This window comes from Paralichthys olivaceus, chromosome 19, assembly GCF_024713975.1.
Source record: "Paralichthys olivaceus isolate ysfri-2021 chromosome 19, ASM2471397v2, whole genome shotgun sequence".
Classification (NCBI taxonomy): domain Eukaryota; kingdom Metazoa; phylum Chordata; class Actinopteri; order Pleuronectiformes; family Paralichthyidae; genus Paralichthys; species Paralichthys olivaceus.
Window position 1 is genome coordinate 3,453,135 of NC_091111.1, and position 23,575 is coordinate 3,476,709.

General features: G+C 41.1%; 1 protein-coding gene across 9 annotated transcripts in view; it reads left to right on the forward strand.

Annotated features, from left to right (window-relative positions):
* The window catches only part of enah (ENAH actin regulator), a 123,311-nt gene that overhangs the window by 81,199 nt on the left and 18,537 nt on the right, over positions 1-23,575 (forward strand). For 8 of the 9 annotated variants that reach the window (XM_069514605.1, XM_069514603.1, XM_020091715.2 and 5 more), the window contains 2 exons: positions 6,385-6,457; positions 20,430-20,749. In XM_069514605.1, the coding sequence (XP_069370706.1) occupies positions 6,385-6,457; positions 20,430-20,749 (393 nt within the window). Of the gene's footprint in view, positions 1-1,660; positions 2,231-6,384; positions 6,458-20,429; positions 20,750-23,575 lie in introns of those variants that run through there. The other variant, XM_069514607.1, reaches the window with a different exon arrangement.

The following is a 23,575-nucleotide window of genomic DNA, read 5'->3' on the forward strand; positions in this document are numbered from 1 at the left end:
TGACAGAGTGAAGACAGTTGGAATGCCCTTAACATTTTTTCCACCGGCCTCTGTGTGAAATATAGCCCTTTCAACCCATATGGCACATAAAGTTGAGGTGTTTGAGATCAGATGACTTACTCACTGAAGGACGTTCTTACTCTTCATCCTGAAAAACTCCTTAGTTGCTTTGGTAAAATGTGATGGAGGTATAACTTTATCAAAATCATCTTGACAGAGGCTGATTTTTGTTTTCCCGTTAGTTGTGTGTGTTGTTGTGAACAGCAGCCCGGACTCTCTGTGTCTGAGCTATCTTGTAGTGAATCCCCTGAGGTTCTGGTGAAGACGTCTTCTCTAGATTCTTGACAAGAGAACATTTTGCATCCTGGAGAGAATTCTTGACTTGCTCTACTGTCATGAAGGGGTTTCTCTTCACTGTGCAGGTTGGTTGTCATCATCCTGTGGTGCCTGCATGGAGGAGACATTTGCAGTTTGAATCAATCAGATTTTATTCACAAATCCAATTGGCTTCATAGAGCTCAACAGGTTATGACATCCTCTGCCCTTAAGAGTGAGGAGAAGCTACAAAAATAAACACTTTTAACAGAGAAAAAAAAATTTGGAGAGCGTCACAAGGGAGGGATTTCTCTTTCCGGACGGTCAGAAGTACAACAGATGTCACATGTGACATCAACAAAATATTTACAACATTGATGAGAAAAGACAGGTATATCAATCTTAACTTATTTATACAAAAGAAAAAAGTCTGACAGAGATGTAGGGAGCAGCAATGAAAAGGTGGGTATGGTCAATAAACGCAGTATATGTGCAAAGGCATGTTGTATATGTAAACAATCAAATCATAATCCACAATTAGCTGCCACAATGATCGGCGATCCTTGATCTGCAAGGATAAAGCACAAGGGGAAGAAGTCAGTAACATGTATTGATGAGAAATTATTATGATTTTGTATTTTTAAGTGTTTTACAAGTTTTTTATTCACTGAACATGGTTTGCAGCTCTGATTTAAAAAAAAATCCAAATAGGTTAAGTCATTGGTATGTGCCTGTACACCGTTAAACACGTCTGAGTAAATCCTCTAGATTTGCAGTTTTTCAAAACAAAGATTCAAACAGTCAAAGTCACTATAAGATCACATTTTCTCCCCACTCTGAGGTTTGAAGCGAAGGTTAACTGAAGCTCCTGACCCATTCACTGTACCCATTAACCTAATAAAATGCTCCTTCATGGCTAGATGATATATATATTTTTTTAATTGGATGAACTGACTCTGCATCTGATGCTGCTTCCTGGGATCTAAATGAATAATTGAGGTAAAAGACATATTTCAAACTGGATTCCTAGCTGGTTTCCCATTTGCCTCATACCTACACACACACACACACACACACACACACACACACACACGTACAATGATATTGAGAGCAGCAGCCTTGTTTCCTTATCTGTATCCAGTGTATGAATAATAGATTGGATCCAGGAAGTACAAACTGGCTGTCCAGCCCATCAGGTAGCGAGTGCTACCACATCCACAGCTCTCTGTCTCTCTCTCTCATCCCCTCTCTCTCTCTCTCTCTCTCTCTGTCTCTCTCATCCTCCCTTCCCATTTCTTTCTCCGCCTTGTGTTTCATCTGTTTGCTTTCTCCTAATTCTTTGTCTCTTTTGCTTGTCTTTCTCTTTCACAATCTCGTGCTCTCTCTCTCTCTCTCCCTTTTGTGGCTCCTGTCTCTCCCTCTTATGTTCATCCCTCCCTCCATTCCACTCTCCATCCCTCCCTCTCCTCTCTCTTTGTTTCCATCAATTATAATCTATTGGAGAAGCGGCACAGAGAGGAACCACACCCGGCATTTTGTCGTCATCTTTAAAGGTGCACGGTCAGTCTGTTAAAGGCATCACATTACAGAGGATAAAGAACTTAACTGGCTACTGCAACAGAAGAACGCTCAGAATTCAGTTTTTTTTTCATCCTGGAGTTCATCCATCCATCTCTGTGAGCTTCTGGATGATAAAGAACTAAGGCACGAGCTACCGAGAGAAGAAGTTCCAGAGCCTGAGCTATGGTTTTGTATGCAACCTCCCAGGATTGTAGTGGGGGAGCAGGGTTTGTGAGGGGAGCTGGCAGCGGGGTGGCGGTTGCTCTGAGGGCTGGAAATGGGTCAGACGTGGCCCAACAGGGACTGTGGTGTTACGTTTGCTGCCAGAGGAGGCCCACGCTGACGCTGCCTTCATGTAGGTACACATGCAGGGATGGAAGCAGAGGCTGTTTTACTGTTTGTCTGTGTCTTTATGAATGATGCTGTAAAGTTAGCTAGAAACTTCATTCTGTTATATTGTAGTCATAAGATTTGTATTTACAAGTATTACTCTTTAAAGGTCTTTACGTCATCCCTCTCTGTTAGTCTGTTCTCTCCTCAGTCACGTGACCTTACGTCATGCACACCAGGTAGTGATGCCAGGACCAGCTAATATTTTCTCCGTCTGCTTTTGTCTGTAAATGCCAGACAAGCTCTGCTCAGCTTTACTTTGTGTCTTTGTGCTGCCTCTGTCTTTTCTTCGTTCCTGTCATTCACAGTATGGTGTCAGGTAGTGGTTTAAGGTCACTGAATCAATTCACATCTCTTAAGAGTTTCCATTTCAAAGGAATGGAAAATAACTAAATGTCAATTTCGAGAGGGTGCTTTGTGATTGGTCAATCGAGAGTGAGTGTTCAATTTAAAGATACTAGTGCAGTTCCTGTTCCTAAACTTCCTGTTTGGAATGTCCTGTTCGCTTAAATCTCTGGAGCTACTTCAGAATTATGCCTCGTCATTAGTGAGTCCTCCTCAAACCGTTCTGCAATATATTGTCTGTGTGCTGGAGATGTTTTGTGCAGAGCTTTTTATAAACACAGAGTGAAGTTAGAAAACGTAGTGTTCATACCCACCGTTCATTTACGATGAAGATTTTATAGTTGTTGTTTTTCATGAAATTAAAGTGATAATGCTTAATTAATGGTCTTTATTCATACTATTTTAATAGACATTCTGAGGGAAGACGATTCAATGAACAGTTTGCAACATATGCGTTCCACATACAGACAGACAGATGTTTGTGGAATTAATATTAACAGCTTAATCTGTATAGCACTTTTCAATACAAGCAACAAAGTGCTTTACAATAAATATGAAACTCACAAGCTAATAATAGTTAGTAGTGCATTAGTAGGCAGATTTGTAGATACTCTTGAAAGGTCTTTACGTCACTTCTCCTCATATGAACTAATATCAGTCTTGTTTATAGCGATGTCATGACCAGTTAATACTTCCGCCTTTGTCTGTGAATGCCAGATAGCTCTGTTTAGCTTTCCTTTGCACTGCCTCTGTCTTTTCTTCATTCCTCTCTTTCACTGAATCTCCTCAGTGGTTTTCGGTCACTTAATCAGTTCACTTGAGAGCTTCCATTTGAAAAGAATGAAAAATGATTCCATGTCAACTTCAGAGTTGGTGGATTCAGTGCGAGTGTTAATTTTGCAAGTGAAAGATGCTACAGCAGGACAGTTCCTTGCAGTTATATAGTAAAACACTAAGTTGCAATCATAAAAATGTTGGTCCAATCAGAAACCGAGCCGCTGATCTGATCGTAACACTTCCCTCCGGAGCTGCTTTGAGAGCTGCTGTCTGTGTTCCATCATTAGCACATGAGCTCTAGTATATCAGACAGTAACATGATTACTCCCCAAAGGCAGCAGAAGATGGAGTCGACCATGTTGGCAATTATATTCACAGATATTGACTTAGGTTAATATAATAGTGTTTCAATTAAGCTCAAACAGGAAAACAATGAGCTCAAATTGGGCTCAATACGATTTTGAGCTTGTTTAATGATTTTCAATTCCAGGGTTCATTATAAAATGTGTGCATGTATAAAAAAAAAAAAGTTTGTGGGAGGATAAAGAGTGTGAATTCAATCTGTGAACAGATTAAATGGGAGGTGATGTGACACGAGACACTGAAAAACAGAGTGCATATGAATAATCTAATCTAAGAATCTCATAATCATTCATATGAATGCCTAATAGACTGTGTCTTATTATTATTTCTATTTTAATGGACTATTTGAGATTATTGTTGCAAACAATAATCCATGTATAAATATTGCCAGTCCTCTCAGCCTCTCCAGTCTCATTTTGCTCATCCCAGTTGTCACACACTGAACTGAATTAAAGGTGCAGAGCTAAGTGATGGTAGAACTGAACTTAAAAGCCCAATCTGAAGGATCCACCATCAGTAATTTAGCATTAAGCATTTGGCCAGACCCAGAATGCACCTCTGGGCCACACAACATGGTAGGTGTGCCTTATAGACGTTACACAAACAAAATGATTACCATTTGCAGCAGTAGTTTCTTACTGGTGAAGAAGAGTCCAAACCATACTCAACCCATACCCTGACTATATTAGGAAGTTCAAATAACTCCACGGCTGCAGCTCGATTGGTTTGGGACACTTAACCTTCATTTTCTTTCATAGTTAGACCCAGCTAAGGTGCAGACACACATTGTGCATGTAGACCATTAGCTCCCTGAATTCATAGCTCTGCCCTCCAGTGGACACATGATGCAGACTCAACAACAGCTTCGTCTGGAATTGCTGACTTGAGAAGGGTCCATTTGTAGAGTGCAAGAACCTGTCTGGTACTTTTCTAAATCAATCCATAATCAGATAAATTAACACCTACTAAATAGTCATAGGGTTACCACCACTTTCTGTCTAGAGCAGGTCCTCTTCCTTGTAGTCCACCATTTTCCACCACCGTGTTTTAATACAGTAACACAGAACAACCCAACAAAACACTGGTTCTAGAGAAAGTTTTCGTCAGTTTATATCACCTGAAGGCCACAATAGTTTCTTCTTCACAGATGGAATGGGAGGAGGAGGCAAAGGGTAATCAATGTATTTTTAATCTACAATTTCACCCATATAGACTAACTCCTACAAAACCTACTGTAGAAGTACACAAACATTGATTTTGTTTTAGTTAAGAGAGTAAGTGTATGTTTGTGTATGTGTGTGTGTGTCCTGACAGACACCTGTTAAGTGATGTAACTGAGTAGTTTCCAGTCAGCGCACACAAACACACAACCACACACACACACACACGTTCCATTGATCCACAGCTGCCCCTAAGGATGTTTGCTCCTCATAGGTGAAAAACGCTCAGTGAGTAACAGAGACAAGAAAAGAAATACAAGCTTAAACCCCAAAGTGAATAAACTGTTAAAATATCTCCCTGCTCTCATCACATACATCAACAACACACATTTACTGCCTTGATCCCACTAAGCTGACTCACACATTCATTATGGTTGTGCTGACTCATCAGGCTTCCAGTAAATCTCCTCATGCTCAGGGTTTAGTCATTATTGTCCAAGGTCACACTAAAAGATGACACAGGGATTCTTTACTGTTTGTGACTCTGTTTCCATTCAACATGGCTTCATGTGGTCATGTTTGTATCTTTCTGCACTCTTGTTTTTGGAGCGCAGATGTGTTTAGGGATTTCAAGGCCTAAGCTCGTCCTCTGTGGAGATTTTTTGAAAATTCTGCATAACATCTCTGTTCTAATGTGGGTGATTCTTCACAAAATAAGGTTGTTTGTTTTTGTTTGTTCAACAAAGAAGCTGGATAATTCATGTAAGTTAACGGAAAAAAAATCAAGGCAAAATAAAGCTGTTTACTCCGCTGACATTTTTTCTGATTCAGACAACAACCAGCACAGACTATTTGTGTGCGTGTGTGTGCGTGTGTGTTCGGCCACTAAGCGTTCATCAGTGTGTGTTGTGTGTTTCAGAGTTTATACCAGGACTGTTTCCCACAAAAATATGTAGTTGTATTTTTTCTTCTGTTATTACCATGTTTTCAACTTCTTTGTTATTTCCTCTGTTCTAACCAGGCTACTTAGCTATTGTCTAATAAGTCAGAACAAACTCTGTTGTGTGATCATCCACCCGCCTGCTATAAGAACCAGACGGATACACACAGACAGCTGTCTGTGTATTTGTGCTGATCTCTCATGATACAGCTTCATTTTGTCTCTGTTGGTCTGTCTATGTGCGGAACATTAACACACCTGCAATAATCCTGTTAACCACAAATGGACTTTTTTAACATGGTGACACAACATCACTGTAGAGTATGAAAATGAGTCTGAGCTTTCATACAGAATGGTTTAAAACAGTTATCTGAACCTTGAATGTTTCCATAGGAGTAACACATAAAAAAACAATTTAATGTCAACTCCTGAAGACATCTTATTTTAACACACACCACGTTATTAGTACTGAATAGAGTATGGTGTGGAATTAAAGAATGCTGAATCAATGTGTCTGTGTGTTGCCCTCTACAGGCCCCACATTGCCCAGACAAAGCCCCCAGGTTCAGAATGGCCCCACACCAGAGGAGATGGAGCTGCAGAGAAGGTAAGCACCATAAAACCACAAATAGTCAGTTCACCTTGTCAGTCACCATTATCTCTTCCATCCCCATCTCTCGTCTTATTACATTGCTTTCTCTGAGATTTTGATTCATGCATAATTGTTTTTTATCCTCCCACCTTTTCAAATATCACTGTCTGGCAGACTCATACACTCATGTGAGAGCATGTGTGTATGAGTCTGACAAAGCCTCACATGCACTCAGAGTTGTTTTACTTCCCCATACAAGGGCAGTCTTTTGCTCAGGTAATAATGAAGCTGTGGACTAACCACAGGAGACATCACACACACATACACACACACACACACAGAGCTGTATTAATAGAGGCCAGCTGTTGGCTAAAGTTTGGATACCATTCACCAGAAAACCTTGTTCAGGGGATTAAAGCTGTTCAGATGTTGAAATATGCTCCAAATAAAAACTTCTTAATGTGGAGATTCATTAAGCAGCTTGGAGCGTACAGAGAGTGTTTAACCTTCTAACCAATCAGAGAAAGCCAGGAAGTTTGGGGTGGGAGATCACAGCTGTCGATCAATATCTAAGCAAATGCTGTGGCTAACATGAGCAAACCACAGCGTACACAATGAGGATGATATGTCTTTACAATGGTGTTGGTGCACAGTGACAACTTGTTGAGACAAACATTTTAAACTGAATAGCAGTGAAGTGAGCTTTTTCACTTCGCTCGTCCTTGAATTCGATCCATGACCACACTCAGAGATGTAAACATGTGACTTAAGTATCAGTTACATGAGCCAAACAGTGACGACTGCTTTGGAAACCAGTTCAGACAGAGGGCGGCTGCTGCACAACACACACACGTCGTTAAAAACACATCTGGATGGATTAATTAACATCTGTGTTCGTGGTATACAAAAAATTACAGGAGGGTCATAATGGATGCAGATGCTCCCATAGCTGGCATCAGGGCTCACCATGAGGTTTTCATAAAAAAATAATGTGATTCATACAATTGTGTCCAGATCTCAGGCCAACAAAACGCATATTTAACATTTGGAACTGATGTGTGAGAAAACACTCTCCACCCACCATCATTAAAACATATGTTTTAGAAGGATGTTGTTCTTTCGACTTTTTCAGGAGATGTTCACAGACTCTAAAAGTAAAAACAAGAGGACACATTAAATCAATATCAATGAGTCTTAAGAAGAAATCAACAGACTGGTGATAATGATGTAAAAAACTTCCACCTATTTTTTTTTCTTATATTTCGAAATGATCTGAAATCCCTCAATTTACAAGACTGCTGTGTTTACTTCGTAATGAGCCATAAACACAGATTTGTTTTGACGGATTTTTTCTTTGGTAGACTTCAGATTTTCTTGGAGTTGGTCATCTGAGGTTTCAAATATATTTAGTAAACCACATGAAGGGAGTTCAGAAGTGAGATTTCCTCCATGATCACCTACATACGAGTATGGATTTTATTAGAGAGGGCTTCATGCTGTCATCTCGCAGACATGCCGTCTCCTCCTCTCACTCTCTCGGTCGGTAGAGAGGCATTCTTCAGGTGTGAGTCATGATTCTTCTAATTCTGTTTCCCCCTCCCTTTTTCACCATTTCTTTCTTTTTACGATTTCCTCCTCCTGCGCCCCCCTGAGCTTTCTCGCTTTTCTCACCCTTTTGTTTCCGTCTAGCTTCATTTGTCTTTCTTTTTTTCTTCTCACCTCTCTTTCCCCTCTCCCCTTCCTGTTCCCCCCTCCTCACTTGCTCCACATTTAGCAGCGGATGACAGACAGGCAGCGAGTGGAACAGTGACTGAGGTCATGTGCTGATGCAGAGGCCAATATCAGCCCGGTGGGAGAGCGAATAAAGGATGTGTATAGAGCAGAGTGAGAATGGGATGAAAGTGGATAAGGAGATGGAGGGAGAGGAGGAAGAGAAGTAAAAAAACATTCAGGCCTCTTGTTTCTTTAAAAGGAAAGCTGACTTACTGTAAGATTTAGTTTGGAAGTGGTTGGAGGTTTTTGGTCCATATTCCTCCTCAACTTAATTTTGAGGGGCTGTGTTATGTCTAATCATTACACTGCTCTCAGTAATCCACCCAGATGTTGTGATTGTTTATTCCAAGTGTAAAGGCTGAGAGAAGCATCTGTTCTTGAACATCTGGTTTAAATGTCCAAGCTTGAATCCAAGCTTTCATTTATCAGCCTTTATAAAAGCTTTCAATGGATTTAAATATAAAGCTTAAATTACTTTATAGCTTGGGCTGAAGTCTAAAAACTTCAAGTAACCCTGATCCTCAAAATGACATATTTACCTCCACAAAGGAGGTTATATTTTCACCCCTGTCCGTTAGTGGGTTGGTTGGTTTGGTTAGTCGGTTTGGTTGGTTGGTTGTTTGGTCTGGGTTGTAGGTTTGAGTGGTTTCTTTGGTTGATTGGTTGGTTGGTTGGTTGGTTGGTTGGTTTGGGTTGTAGATTGGGGTGGTTGGCTGGTTGGTTGGTTAGTTTCTTTGGTTTGGTTTGATTTGAGTTGTTGATTGGTTGGTTGGTTGGTTGGTTGGTTGGTATGGTTTGAGTGTTTGGTTTGGTTGGTTGGTTGGATTGGTTGGGTCGTAGGTTTGGGTGGTTGGTTTGGTTTGGGTTGGTTAGTTTCTTTGGTTGGTTTGGTTTGTGTTGTTGGTTGGGTTGGATGACTGATATATTTGAGTGTGTACAATTTAGTGCAGCTTCATTGAATTTAAGGGGACTATTGGGCCTTGACAGAGGGATGAACTCTTCTGAGCCTCATTCTTGTTTTATATACATTTTTTTATGTAGCCTTGAAATGGCTTGGATTCAATTTTACAACTTTGTTTCACTGGTATTCTTGGAACCATGAATATGTAGACTAACTGTCTAACTGCCTCTACCCCCACCCATCCCTCTGCTGCTCTCCCACGCATTAAATAATGCAAGACAAGAATGATAGTATACAACCGGATCCCCTCCTGAATACACCGGTGTCAGCCTTTGACTTATGTTACTACTACCCTATCTACATCTTGTAGATTATATGCAACACAATGTTATGCAGTGATAAAATGTCAAATTTTCATCCTTCAACAAATCTTTTGTGCAAGTTTTGCTTAACATTTTACACACACAGTTTTAACCCTTTGAACTGCTTTACACACAAAGCCTAATACTATAATGGACAAATAACTGTAACCTGCCGTGTTGACTAGAACCCTTCTCTCATTCTATTACAATAACAGCTCATATTTTGGCTGGCCTACTTCATTCCTGTCATCAGATTGTGTCATACCTAGCCATGTAGCCTGAAATAGAGACAGAGGAAGAGAAAGAGAGAATAGAATTGGAGATATGGATGAGTGTTTACAAATGAGAGGAGGGTCACTGTCCTCCGGTCCTCCTCACTCTCTGCATCACTTAACAGGATCATCTTACCAATGAATAGAGCTCCACATTCCTCAGTGACCACACATGTTCAAGAACATAATGATGCGCGTCTCCTTTCCTTTCACACTGTCTTTCCTCCACCTCTTTATTCATCAGCTTCCTCCTCCATCTCCCCTGCAATCCTCCTCTTCACTGACACACAGACGGATGGAGAGCACCAGTGGTGCTCCGAGGGTGATTGATGGAAATATTCACTGCATGTGTGAGTGGTTCCGTGGACGACTCAGGGGGAAAGACTGCCAATAAACCCCCAGCTCAGAAATGCAGGGTGCTGCCCTCAGATTAAAAAGACATGAGCTGCAAAATAATAGGCTGTGGTATAAATAGCTGTGTGTCGCGTGGGTGTGCGGAAATGTGTGTGACAGCAGAGAGAGGGAATGTGTTGCATCGTCTTGAATGAAAGTGAGAACAGAGAAGTGGTAGAGGAGAAGGATGTGAGTGTTAGACTTCAGTTAGCATTTAGCTGCTGCCATTAGCACTCAGAGGATTTCAACGCTACTGACAGCAACATGTTGAGCACATTGTCATGAACAGATGTTGAGATCTGCATATATTCACAAAGGACAGTCACCGTTTTCAAAGTGAAGACACACACGTGTTCATTTATGTCAGTGGGAGACTTGACAAGGGCTGTTATTGTTCTTTGTCATTTATTTTGTTTTGCCAAAAATCCCCGGTAATGGCACCATTATTGGACGATGTATTGGCTTCGTCCATATGATGGAGATGTTGGCAGGAAATTTGGATGACAAACTAGTCAACACTAGCAAACATGGAGGGTAAATCTTGAGGAACATGATAAAAAAAAAAAGAGCTACTTCTGCCACATGGATGTGGTTTGTGTTTGAATTCTGGCAAGGGAGAGAAAACCGTACTGTACTGATTATGCTGCAGACCGAATTCCTCAACAGACACTTCTAACCTCTTTCAGCATTTATGCACGAAGACGAGTCGGATGAAACCCACAAAAGGCTAAAGAGGGACAGTGTCAGACTTTGACTTATACTTTAGATTCTAGTCTCATGATCTCTGGTGTATTACATTCGTCACTAAAGCCATTTTCAGACATGGACCCCAGAGAATGTTTGGGTTTGGAGGACTTTCTCGTAAAGTATTATTTCTGAAGTGGTGGTGTTGTTTACAGCACTAGCATCAGTAATTATCAACAAAACCTTTCAAATCTGTGCATCTTTCCAAGTTCACGGAGATGAACGCAGATAATGCACTAACTAATCAGCAATGACATGAGAATTTACACAAGAAAAGGTCAAAGTAACAAGTAACGAGTGATGATATGCATCATTATGTGAATATTATGTGAACGTTTGTTGGGAGATGGGATTTTGGTCATATCCCACAGACGACAACTGACACATGGAGCTTGTGTGAGCATGTTTGTGTGTGTATATGTTGCACACTTGGACTTGATCCTGACTGGACTTGGACCATGAGGTCCATCTGGGCCCCAGTTAGTTCAGTCCACATTTTCTGGTTCTGTGAGCCAATCAGACGACCCGCTGAGTGGTGGCCCTGCAGATTTCACCAGACTTCAGTGTCTCTGGAGGTTTAGCACAGTTGCCACTTGTGAGTTGCGGATGTAGAATGTGACATACTCTGCTAATCACCTAAGATGCAATGGATAGAAATACAGCAGTACAAAGGACTGAAGTATTGACACACAAAGCCCACTGAATTCAGCAAGCCTCAAATAATTTGCAACACCATTTGTGATTAAATTGAAACAAAAATTATATTAACAATAGGACTTAAAAATTTGGATGAACCTTGTCAAAAAATCTCACCACCTATTTGGTAGATTGCCATGAAATCAGATCAGATAGATTAGTCGTTTAGTGCATTTCAGAACCTGTACTTTTATAGTTTTCCTTGATAGGTTGAATCAATACTAATACTTTTTTTAAACACAAGCATCTACACTTCTACCTCAGTATTCTACAAATAAATACATTCCTAACTATTAATCTAAATGAATGTACCATCATTATTTTACTTTTGGCTAAACCTCTGATCATTATACCTTGTAACTACATAACTAAGTGTTGTGAGGTTCTTTGAATTTTCCCCATGCAGCTGTCCTCTGTCATGTTTCCTTACTAGTGTTGTGATGGTTCCACTGTTGCCCCACTCTGTGAGGAAGAGACAGGGAGGATCTGTCTCTTCCTCACAGAGTCCTGAACTCAGTCATCCCAAGTTACAGCAGAGAGTAAAGGAATATGTGTGTGAGCGCATGCATGTGCATGTGGGGATTCAGGCCGTGGCACTGCCCACGCTCCCTTAGCAACGGTTTCCCTGGCAACTTTTGTCAAGAGGCGAGTGAGATGCCAGTTAAATGGTGCAGGAGGCTTTTTCACAGCTCTGGATCCTGTGACGTTTCCCTTCAAAGCAGAGGGGGACGCGAGGAGGAAACTCCTTTACATTCACACATCAGAGGAGAGAAGTAGACAGCAGATGGTGAAGACGGGAAGATTTGAGGTGGGAGCCTTGCGCTGGTCCCTTGGAAGTGATGGAAAGATCAAATTTATAGCAACAATGCTCAATTGTCAATATTTCACACAGTTTGGTCACAACTAACTTCCTCCTATTCTCACTGAAACATAGTTGCAAAGAGGTCAATCATGCACAAACTGAGTTTTGAAAAAAAACAACCCCTGCAGCAAATAGCCTCTTTACAAACTTCAGTGCACAGTTGGTTTTAATTTAATGAAAAAACTAATAAAACATAAATTGAAGAGTAATTCTGGCACGTGCAAACACTCATTAACTTATTTATTGTCTTCAGGGACTCAATTAGACTCTTGACACAGGTCAAGAATTATTATTGGACAATTTTGTGGTAACACTCTAAAAACGCTAGCTCCTCTGACTGAAAATCTAACTGTAATGCTGATTAAAGCTAGAAAACAAGGAAGGGCATATAAAGACATCAGGACCCTAACCCAGCTTGAATTTTCCACTGTCCAAAATGTCATGAGGAAATGATGAAGAAAAGATCTTGGAGAAAACTTTGAGATAAACCTGCAGGTCAGCTGGGCAAAAATGCAAACTAAAAACCCCATGTTACTCTGGAGGAGCTGCAGAAATGTTAATCTGACACAGGAGTGGTGGAAAACTGTTCCACTGTGCAGCATTGTTCACAAACAACATCTTTACATGAAAGACATCAGACGGAATCCTTTCAGTCTTTGTCTAAAATCTGCAAAACAACTGAGCTCTTTGGCCACAAACACCAAATATGTGTTTAGACGGAAAAGAATTTCGTGAAAGGAACAAACTACCAAGTGTTAAACTTTGGGTTTCAAAATCAACAAATGTGCGTTCAGCTGCAAGCCTGTATTGCTAAATATGGTACATTCACATGTTGGACTTAACCATTCATTGTCCCCTTTGAATATAAAAAACATATACATTTGCAAGCTAAGCATCACCTTTTTTTTTTTTACAAATCACCATTTCTAAATCAGATCAGATCCCCAAATCTCTTTCATGACAAACATTTGGACTTGTCAAAAAGGAGAAGCGCGGGTGAAACTGATGACGGTAACAATTGTACGTTCCAGCAATCGTAAAAGTCAACAAAAAGAGGTCAGTTCAACTTTGGTTTCAATTAACACATCTTATCTGGCCTGTCAGAACTGTGTGTTGTTATTGTTGGCACAGGTTATGGTAAGAACTCAAAGGATTTAACAGCTTTAAGTTTTTTTGTTTGAGACACAGTGAACGAAAAATGTTTTCAGCAGACAGCTCGCTCATGTGAGTGAAAAAGGAGTCACAAAAGTTTATCAATCTTTTTCCTGCCATTGCTTATCAAAACTAAAGTGTTGGCTGTGAGAGAAGCTGCTCTCACTCAGCAGGAATGCGTGCGAGGAGAAGACAAGCGTTGCAACCTCATGACATCAGCTCAAAGGCTAAGCTGTGTCGTAAACTCAAAGGTGTCCCTCTGACGGAAGACAGGCTCGCTGTCCCCGGTTAGTCTGCATATCTGCATGTATACACACACACACAGACACTCTCTAGACAGGTTATTTTGAGATTGTGTGAAAATTGTTTGGGAATGTCATGATCTCCTGTCCAGGGAATTTTTAAGCTAGAGAGCGTGTGTCTGTCTGTCTGTCTGTCTGTCATCATCATTTGTGTTGTGTTTGTGTGTCTGTGACAGACTGATTGAATGCAGCAATGTAGAAGGATTTTACCAAAGTAAAAATCTGAGGGATCAGATCACATTCAGGACGTATTTGGGTCCATTTAGACATCTAAATAAATAAACAACTAATGCACAGCCCCGTGGAACCTTCAGGGCAAAGTTAGCAAACAGTCAAGAGTTGCAAAAGCTTTCAGAGCTTAATGTCACCAGCGACAGCAGAGCCGTTTAACTACAACAAAGGAAACAACGGTGCATCTAAAAATCAGAACAGCTGAGGTCGCCTCTCTTGTCTAATTAGGACAGATTCAGCAAGTGCACAAATGGCAGACATTAGAAGAGAAAACGCACCAGACAAATTAGTCTGCTAGCTCAGATCTTTATTGGAATTTGCTCCTCCAGCTAAAGCCAAATTAATACTCCCCTGAAAACTCATCACAAATGTTTAATAGAACAAAATGATGAGATTTTAGATCCAGAAGGACAACTTCACTGTGGCATCATAATAATTTGCGAGATTTTGCCATTATTCAACACAGTAACTCAGGAACAGTTTGGGACATTGGTACCATATCCTATTAGCTTGTTTCTCACCTTGAAACTGTGGTGATTGTACATCTTAGATCTTCCGTGCTGCTGCGTTAAAGACGTGTGTGAGGCAGAATCCACTTTATTGGCCAAATTTGAATAAATGCAAGGAATTTGACTCTCGTTTTTGTTTCTCTCAATGACTTACACATGCTATTAGAATAAATATACAGCCAAGCAAGAACAACAAAGCTAAAAGTCCAGTCAAATCTGTTCTATATATACATCCCTGTATCACAAATCAACTTAATACCTTTTATTAAATTCCTTCAGCCTTCACTAAGGCAGTATATTATGAGCCTGGACAGAAACAGGCATGACTGGTTGGCAGAGACATAAAACAATGAGGCTGTAATTCTAGTTTAAGGTTTCATTTATGAAAAAATAGTGGCACGTGCATGCGTGCGTCTGTGCTTGTGTGTGTACTTGTCTTTGTTACCTTTTCGGGAACGAGGAAATGTATAATTTCTGAGGTCCTGGGTAAGGTTAGTGGTAAGTTGTGAATGTGGGTAGGTAAAGGTTAGTGTTAGACATGAACTGGTCATGGTTTGGATTAGGGATAAGGTTTTAGTTAGGCTGTTCACAATGACTGTAAGTCAATACAGAGTCCTAATCAGCTTAACCATGTGTAGTATTTTTAAACTGCATGTTGGTATTGTGGAGGCAGAGTTCTGTGCTGCTGTCACAGCCATTTAACCCACTCAGTCACCCACCACTATGATAGAGTATTCCTGAATCCCGCCATGGTCTCACTCCAACACCTGCAGAACCTGCCACACTGCCAGTAAACAGACTGTACCCGCTGACACCATTTGGTTGGCTAGTTGTTTCTTGGCCGTCCTACACAGAAGAATGCAATCTGATCCGCTTCATTAGGCAGAGTTTACTACCATCACACCATTACAGGATGAGATACGTTTCATCATGAAGATGTTACACTGCTGAGGAGCCTACTGGGGCTAATTTGCTATCAGAGAGAATTCATTATGTTAGACGAGGGAATCCCCCTGAAGAGACTGTAAAATCCTCAGGGACGAGACACTGCCCAGCTTCCAGTGGCTGTGAATTCAGGTTACCTCTGTGTGTGTGTAATTACATCAGTGGACCACTGAAGCACCGTGGGAACTAGGACATTTCATGTGTGTGTATTTTCATATTAAAAAATGAGCAATAGAAATGTACGTGTGTTTGCATGGGAAGCCAAAGTTTCCATTTTTACCATCAGTATTACATAGAGTTAGGAAAGAAGAGACTTCAATCTAAGCTGCAAGCAGCGATGAACGGGTCCCTGCACCCCCGTACTAGTCAGGGTCACAGGCAGGATGCTGGTTGATGCAGCAGTGTGCTGTATGGGAGTCGCGTGGGCGTGCTGGTTCGTTGAACCTTTGTATTGGGGGCTATTGATTTATTTTGCCATGCCGACTGAATATCTGCATATACGTTCTTCAGGATGGGACTCTAAAGGTTTGGGGAGGATCTGAGTATGTACTGTTAAGTTAGAAGAAATTCTTTTGAAGGAGTCTGTTAATATCCAATCCCCTCGACTCGCCAAAATGGCAGAATTAAAGCTATGGTCCCAGGAGGCTTTTTGTACGTCTGAGCTATATGTGCCCTCTGAGTTTCATGAATGTACCTGACATGTCCTGTGGGAGCTGCTGTGTTGGGTGCAGCTGTATCACAGCCAGGCACCACAGTTTTGAGAGAATTTGCGTCAGTGCTGCTTATGTTCCGTCTAATCAGCTAATGCAATCAAAAGTCAATTCAGGTAAATTCTCTGATTAGATCCTGCCTCTCTTGGAGAACGAGGGGGGGCGTGAGCTTGCAAAGACGCCCTTTAAAAATCTACCAGGTCGTGATTAGACTAATGGTTCTTGTCATTAAACCATTGAAAGTGAATTTTACTAATTAGTCTTGTAATGTAATTAGGATCAGATGTTTTTTTTTTCATATTTGGGTACTTCAGGTTAAAACATTTTTCACGTAATCAGACTGGCTCATGACCGACTGATCTCATGCTGGGAGAAGCATCATAGCATCTGTGGCGTCCCAGCGGAGTCTGAGGCCAGCATGGAGTTTGGTTTGAGCACCCGCTGCCATCTTGACAGTTACTGGAGCCAGAAAACAGAAATACTGGTGAGCTGGAGATGGATTGGAGGGCGCTGTGGAGGATCGAGCGAAGTGGCTGTTACCATGGCTGACTGTGATAGGCTGACTCTTGGGTCAGTTAACATCTATCTGTTTTTGTAAATCTTAATATATTCTTAATAACAGCATTTTTAAAAATATGCCACCAATTATAAGAATGAAATGTAATTCGAGTTACCAAGTCTGACGGTTTCATCCCTTTCCCATAGTGACGTAACTCTAACGTCCACTGTAGCCCTGAAGAGGCAGCACAATGGCTTCAATCTTAGTCTCACCCAGTCTGTGTGCCGAAGTGTCCTTGGGCAAGATGCTAAACTTCAATTCTGTGTGAAAGTGCTGTGCATAGATGCACTGTATGCATGTCTATGTGACTTGATGCGTGGGTGTGACTTTTACTTGTTTGTTTTGAGTCGTCACTAGTGGGATATGTGCTGAAAAATACACAGCATTATACCAACTTTCTACAGTTGAAAGAAAAATCTTCATTTTGCCAAAGTTATGTTTTGAAATCAGCAAAGAAACCTTGCATTCTTTCCTTTTTTTAAGTAACCAGCTTTACTTAGTGTTTGATGGACAGCTGTATTTGATGTGTTCTCACAGCAACCTGATGCACAAGAGCCATTGCTCCTAAACCACACCGTGGGAACACTTGACGACCATGACATCACCACTGTTTGTGTGCAAGTCCAAATATGCCCTGAGATATTGTGTTTGTGAGTCAGCTGCAGAGTAAGGGTCATTTGTTTGTGTGTGTCACTCCCAGGGCTGATGGAAGGAGGAGGGAGGGAGGGAGCGTTTTTAGCGTGAGGCAACATTAACGCTACGACTTTTAGCTGAGTCAGCTCTCAGCAGAACAGGATGAGTGAGGGAGGAGGACCAGATAGCGTTTGGTGTGTGTGTGTGTGTGTGTGTGAGAGTGAGAGAGGAAGAGAAAAAAGTGCACGTTGGCATGTAGCTCCAGTACCCAGCTCTCTCTCCCCGCTTTTGTAATTTATGAAAGTAACACTCGCTCATTTACAGCCTGTGAAATTTACAGCCGTGTAAATCATAGAATGTGACAAAACACTTTCCAATTAAATGACAGATTTCACTAGTGTGTGTGCGTGTGTGTGCGTGTGTGTGCGTGTGTGTGCGTGTGTGTGCGTGCGTGTGCGTGCGTGCACCACCACACATTCTCTCTCCCTGTACCACTTCTTTCTTCATAAGAATAAATCTTCACACTCTCATTGTGATGATGAAGCATGAGTTGTGTACCTTTCCATTTATACATCTGCAAGACATTTTCGTATGAAACAGCACACATCGTGTAGTTTCTACTGTGTGCTCATGAGTTTCTATGTAATGTCTGTCATTATATAGACATTACCCAGTGTTCACCCTGGAGAGCTAGTGTTTAAAGGTTTAGTGTGTAAGATTTAGGTGAAAGGGATTTTTAGCAGAAGTTGAATACACAATAATCCTAGTGATGTTTTCACTGGTGTCTCATCTAAATTGTATGAATTGTTGCTTTCTTTACCATAGAATGAGCCCTTTATATTTAAAAACTTTATATTTACATGGAGGGGGGGTCGTCTCTGTGGAGGCCGCCATGTTTTTTACTATCGTCCAAACTGGACAAACTAAAACCTTTTGAGTTTTTATGACAACTGAAGTTCACCACAGGGTGTTCAGCTGCAACATGCAACTATCACCACTAGATGTCACTAAATTCTACACACTGAACCTTTAAAAAGGTACCTACATCCATCCAATCATCCATCCAACCATCCATCCACCTAACCAGCAACCTTTTCAATCATCCATCTATACCACTTATCCTAAGATGCCAATTTGCTCATCTTATAAAACCAAATAATAGGGAAAAAGGTTGAGATGGTCGAGCATCTCATCTTTACTTTCAAGGAAAACAGGAACTAAGCTCAGCAATTTTTTAATGAGCCAAAATATTATGGAAACTGTTCACAGTTTACTATTTCATATCCGAGGGTCAGTGGCTAGGTCATGAAACGATATCAATAATTATCCCATTCAAATTTTAATCAATAGCAGTATAAACAAAAGTCCAGTATATATTGATATGTTTCTTATGCTTTGTGTAAGCACAGTGAGGAGGTACAACACACAAAATGTTTTGCTATTCATCAATTGTTTGGGATTCTCTGCCCTGTTAATATCACTATTAAAACATAAAATTAATAACAATTTGACATTTATCGCAGTAACTATCGATATCAACAGTTTATCTTGATGTACGTTTTGACGGTATCACCCAGCCCTGGTGGGAAGCATTTGATAGTTTACTCGATGTGCTGCAGTAATCTGTAACAGTGACGCGCTGCAGAATAGTCTCCACAGTCTTAGGGAAGCCATAAAAGCTGCTGTGTCTTATGTATGATGAACTCTCTAAAGAGTAAAACCGACAGAATTATTAACGACCCTACTCATCCTCCATTCAGTGAATCTGAACTTTCATCCTCAGGGAGATGTTATAGATCACAGATGGCTAATAGAAAAATCTACAAGAAATCCTCTGTCTTAAGTGCTGTCAAGGTAATAAATGAAACAAGCATCCTGTGGACTATAGGATACAGGGTGATGCTCCTGCCTGTGCTGCAGTTTTTTTGCACAGTAGGTGAATGTGATGTGGAGTTACATTGACCCTTATAATGCTGAAAGTGTGTACTGTCATATATTCTGTATATTTAGGCTTTTCTGACATGTCAAAGCTTCCTCTGTGAACACATTTTTATTCATAGCTCATTGTGTCAATGCTACATAATACATTTATCACCATGGAATACTGACTTGCACATATTAGCTATTCACTCCGCCTATTCTCATTTGTCTCTCGCTCTTATTTGATATTCTTGCAGAAACTGCTGCGACAACACTTCTGTATCCCCACAGGCGTTGTTTCGCTTTTTTTTTAACATTGAATCTCAGATGTAGTAAAAAGGGGAATGGCAGCCTGTCCCTGTTATGCTTTAACTCATTGTCACATGCACACATAGACACATGCACAGACACACATTGGCTGCTTACATGGTCCATTTCTCCTGTATCCCCTACACTGCTGCTGCAGTCTCACGTTACCAGCGTCTCTAACGTTGCTGTCTGCTGACACCTAGTGACCAAACCTGAGTCTGCAGACATCATATGTGCTTAGAAAAACCTCCCTCAGCACATCAAACTTCAACATCACCGATCATTCTGCAGCCTCCTCCCAGGAAAAACATAAGGAAACAAAAAGACAAATCTGATTTTATTATTTTCTCTTTGTGTATTTCCTCTGTCTGACAGACAGCTGTTTCCTTGCAGCTGTGTCCAACTAAGAAAGGATTTTGCCCCAGGCACTTCAATGTGTGTGTGTTTTTAATGTGCCCAAATTTGAGCAAAGCTGGCTGGGGTTGTATAAGAGCTATTGTGCCTAAGAGTCATATTATATAATGACATGTCTTATATAATGACAACAGGGTCCAGGGGCCAAGACAGGCTTCTTACTAATTTACTAATTTTCACTCCTTCTGTCACTTTTGTTCAATTTTTTTAAATCAACTACTATTGGTTTCCTCCTTTTATTGGTGCTGGTTGATTTGATCAAGTCTTATATTGATGTGTTTTGTTTTGTCTCCTCTCCAGGCAGCTACAGGAGCTGCAGAGGCAGAAGGAGATGGAGCGTGAGCGTCAAGAGAGGGAGCGTCAGGAGCAAGAGCGCCTGGAGCGAGAGATGCTGGAGCGCGAGCAGGAGCGCGAGCGTCAGGAGCGGGAGCATCAGGAGAGGGAGGCGCAGGCGGAGAGGGAGCGACTCGAGCGTGAGCGCCAGGAGCAGCAGGAGCGCACCGAGCGTGAGCTGATGGAGAGGGAGAAGGCGGAGAGAGAGCGGTTGGAGAGGGATCAGCAGGAGCAGTTGGACAGAGAGCAGCAGGACTGGGAGAGAGGGAGACGCATCTCGAATGCCGGTGAGTGATACACTTATATTTCATAATATACACACACTTTTACATACACTAGGTTTTGAGTTTTTGAAGGGGAGTGCAAGACGTTTGGACTGAAGGTATAAAGAATCTATAATTTTTGTCAATCTGAAAATGTTCAGTTAATTGATACTATGAGTGATGGTCGGTAAAGCACTTCTCTTCTCTTCCAAATAGTAACCAAGTGTAATTAATAACGGCCGACATGCTTGGTCCTATTAAAATAGTAGTTGTTTTCTGATAGACTGCAACCGAATTTTTAAATTGAGGAGTTTATTTCCTTAACAAATTATTCTCTAAATTAAAATTTTGATCAACAGTAATGTCTGGTAAATAGTGGTCCCAATCCAAACTACATATACATGAATAAGAAAAAGATCAACATCAACAGGAAATCTTGCACGTGCATTCAATACATGACAATATAACACAGTAGAGGCCCACAATACTTTACAATACTAAATACAATGCATTGACATGTATTCACACAATGCATGTCAATCCCACCATTAAAGTCACTGTCATTAAACTGAACATTAAGATTTAGTTTTAGATTCACGTTCACATTGATCATATTCTTTTTGTTGCATTGTGGGACACATTATTATCAATAACTTAAAAAGTTCTTTAATATTCATTCTGCCTTTTTCTTAGTATACCTTCTTGATTTCCAGTAGAACACTACATGCTTATTTAGATTTACTATATAGTGTGTATATAGATTCTGCTCGATGAGGATGAGAAGCTCAGAAATCCAGTCTGGCAATTTAAAGTGGCAGGTTAACATGCTTCCAATAAAGAGGCCACATCATTAATGCCTTGAAGCAGGGGAGGTGCCTGGAGAGCTGGTCTATTGCCCCTCTGGTCAGTGCTAACATTGTTAGCCAGCCCCCATAACACAACAGTAATGTCATTTACCCATAGGGTGGTGTCAGGAGCTATGAACAGATTGCTAAGACCAGGGGCACGGGGGAAATAAGTGTGTGAGTCTTTGTGCATGAGTGGAGGGGTGAGTGCACAACTTTAGAAAGAGCGCTGTGAACTCCTACACCAGTCACACACACACACACACACACAAAACTACTGACACTTCACACACACATTCAAAAATCAAATTGAGGCGTAATGCTGCATGTCTTAATGTCTGCACTATGTAACAAAACAGTGACTTCCTGCAAATCCTTCCAAATTAACACTGATAACAACATTCTAAACTGGGGCTATAATGGATCAGGTTTTGGTTCTGTGAAACTGTCAGAGGGGAATTTCCAACATTTAAGGACTGGGTCAGTGGGGAAGGCTACTCTGTGCAGCATGCTTCAGTGCCACATTCAGCCTATTAGCATATGCACACACACACACATGCAGGCAGACACAGTTCAGAATTACTCACAGGCTAAAAATACATCATCAGGGAGAATGCCGGTTAGACCCCCAGGGATGAATGTCAGTGTGTGTGTACGTGTGTGTGTTGGTTGTGCATACGTGCTAAAGCTCCAGGATAAGAGGGAGGAGCTATTTTATTTCATATGTCACACACATCAGAGATAACAAACACATGGGACATGCACAGATAAATGCAGGAGCAGCACATACACATGAATGCATGGTTTGTTTGAACATACTTTATGAGTCTGAGGGCTTTGATGTGAGCTTGTGATTTAACATTTAACACCTCTGTGTTTCTCTCTGACAGGATGACTCGAAATGCAATGTACTGATCTGAGTGTGAGAGCTATGTGTTTTCTTTTCTTTCTCCTTTTTCACACTGTTAACAGAAAGAAATGCCGATGGTGTGAACATCATGTTCTTATCACCTCAGTGCAGTTCAGTTTAATAAGATCAGATCGACTTTTCTGAACAAACCCCTCAGTTTCATGTCAGGCAAACTTGACTTAACATTTTCTATCATGTTTGTAATTTTCTCTTGATGAGGCCAATTTTGTCGAAGGACCCTTATATGGTGCTTTTAGCTGGCTGAAAATTGCTAAATGGCATCATCGGCATCTTTTTGTGGATAAGCACACTCACGAACAAACCGGCAAAGTGAAATAAAACATCTGAAGGTGGTCCCTCTACCAAGTATACTTACATACTTACTGCAGAGATCTTACATCATAATGTCTATAACCAATGCTGCTCTTTCTCATCATACTGTTCAGATGTGTGTGACTAAAAATTTACCTTGAGTACACTGTGTATGTTCTGTGTGTATATTTAATAATACGAAATGAACCGGCCATACATTTTGAAATGTTACACACAAAAGTCTAACTAGTTCAGCAAAGAAGAGCTGAGCTGCAATATGACTTTGTCTTCTTCTTCATGTGTGCACATGCGCTTAATATTCTCGTGTGCACGTGTCCAGCAGTCAGCATAATCAGCGTGTTCTGGACGTGGGGTTATTCTGGAATGGCAGAGCGAAGCTGGGGCCTCTCAGTCACATGACCAGCCCAGAGCTACAGAGTGGGGGTATGATGGAGAAGGATGGAAAGGGACAAACAAATAAGGAAGGAGATGGTAGCAGAGCAGTGGATTAAAGGAAATGAAGGATAAAGAATAGTTGGCAGAGGCGGAGGAAGAAGTAAAGCATGAAGGGAAATTCTGGGTTGATGAAAAAGAGATGGAGTGTGTGGTGAACTGGGAAAATGAGAGTGAAATTGTGTGTGTAGTGGAGTGGAAGTCGGAATGAGCAGTGACTCCAGTTGCAGAGGATAAATGGTACAAGCTGTCAGATCATTCAGCTGGGAGAAGTAAAAAGATGTCACACAGAGGAAGGCATGAGCCAGGCAGTCTTACACGCCCCTTGGT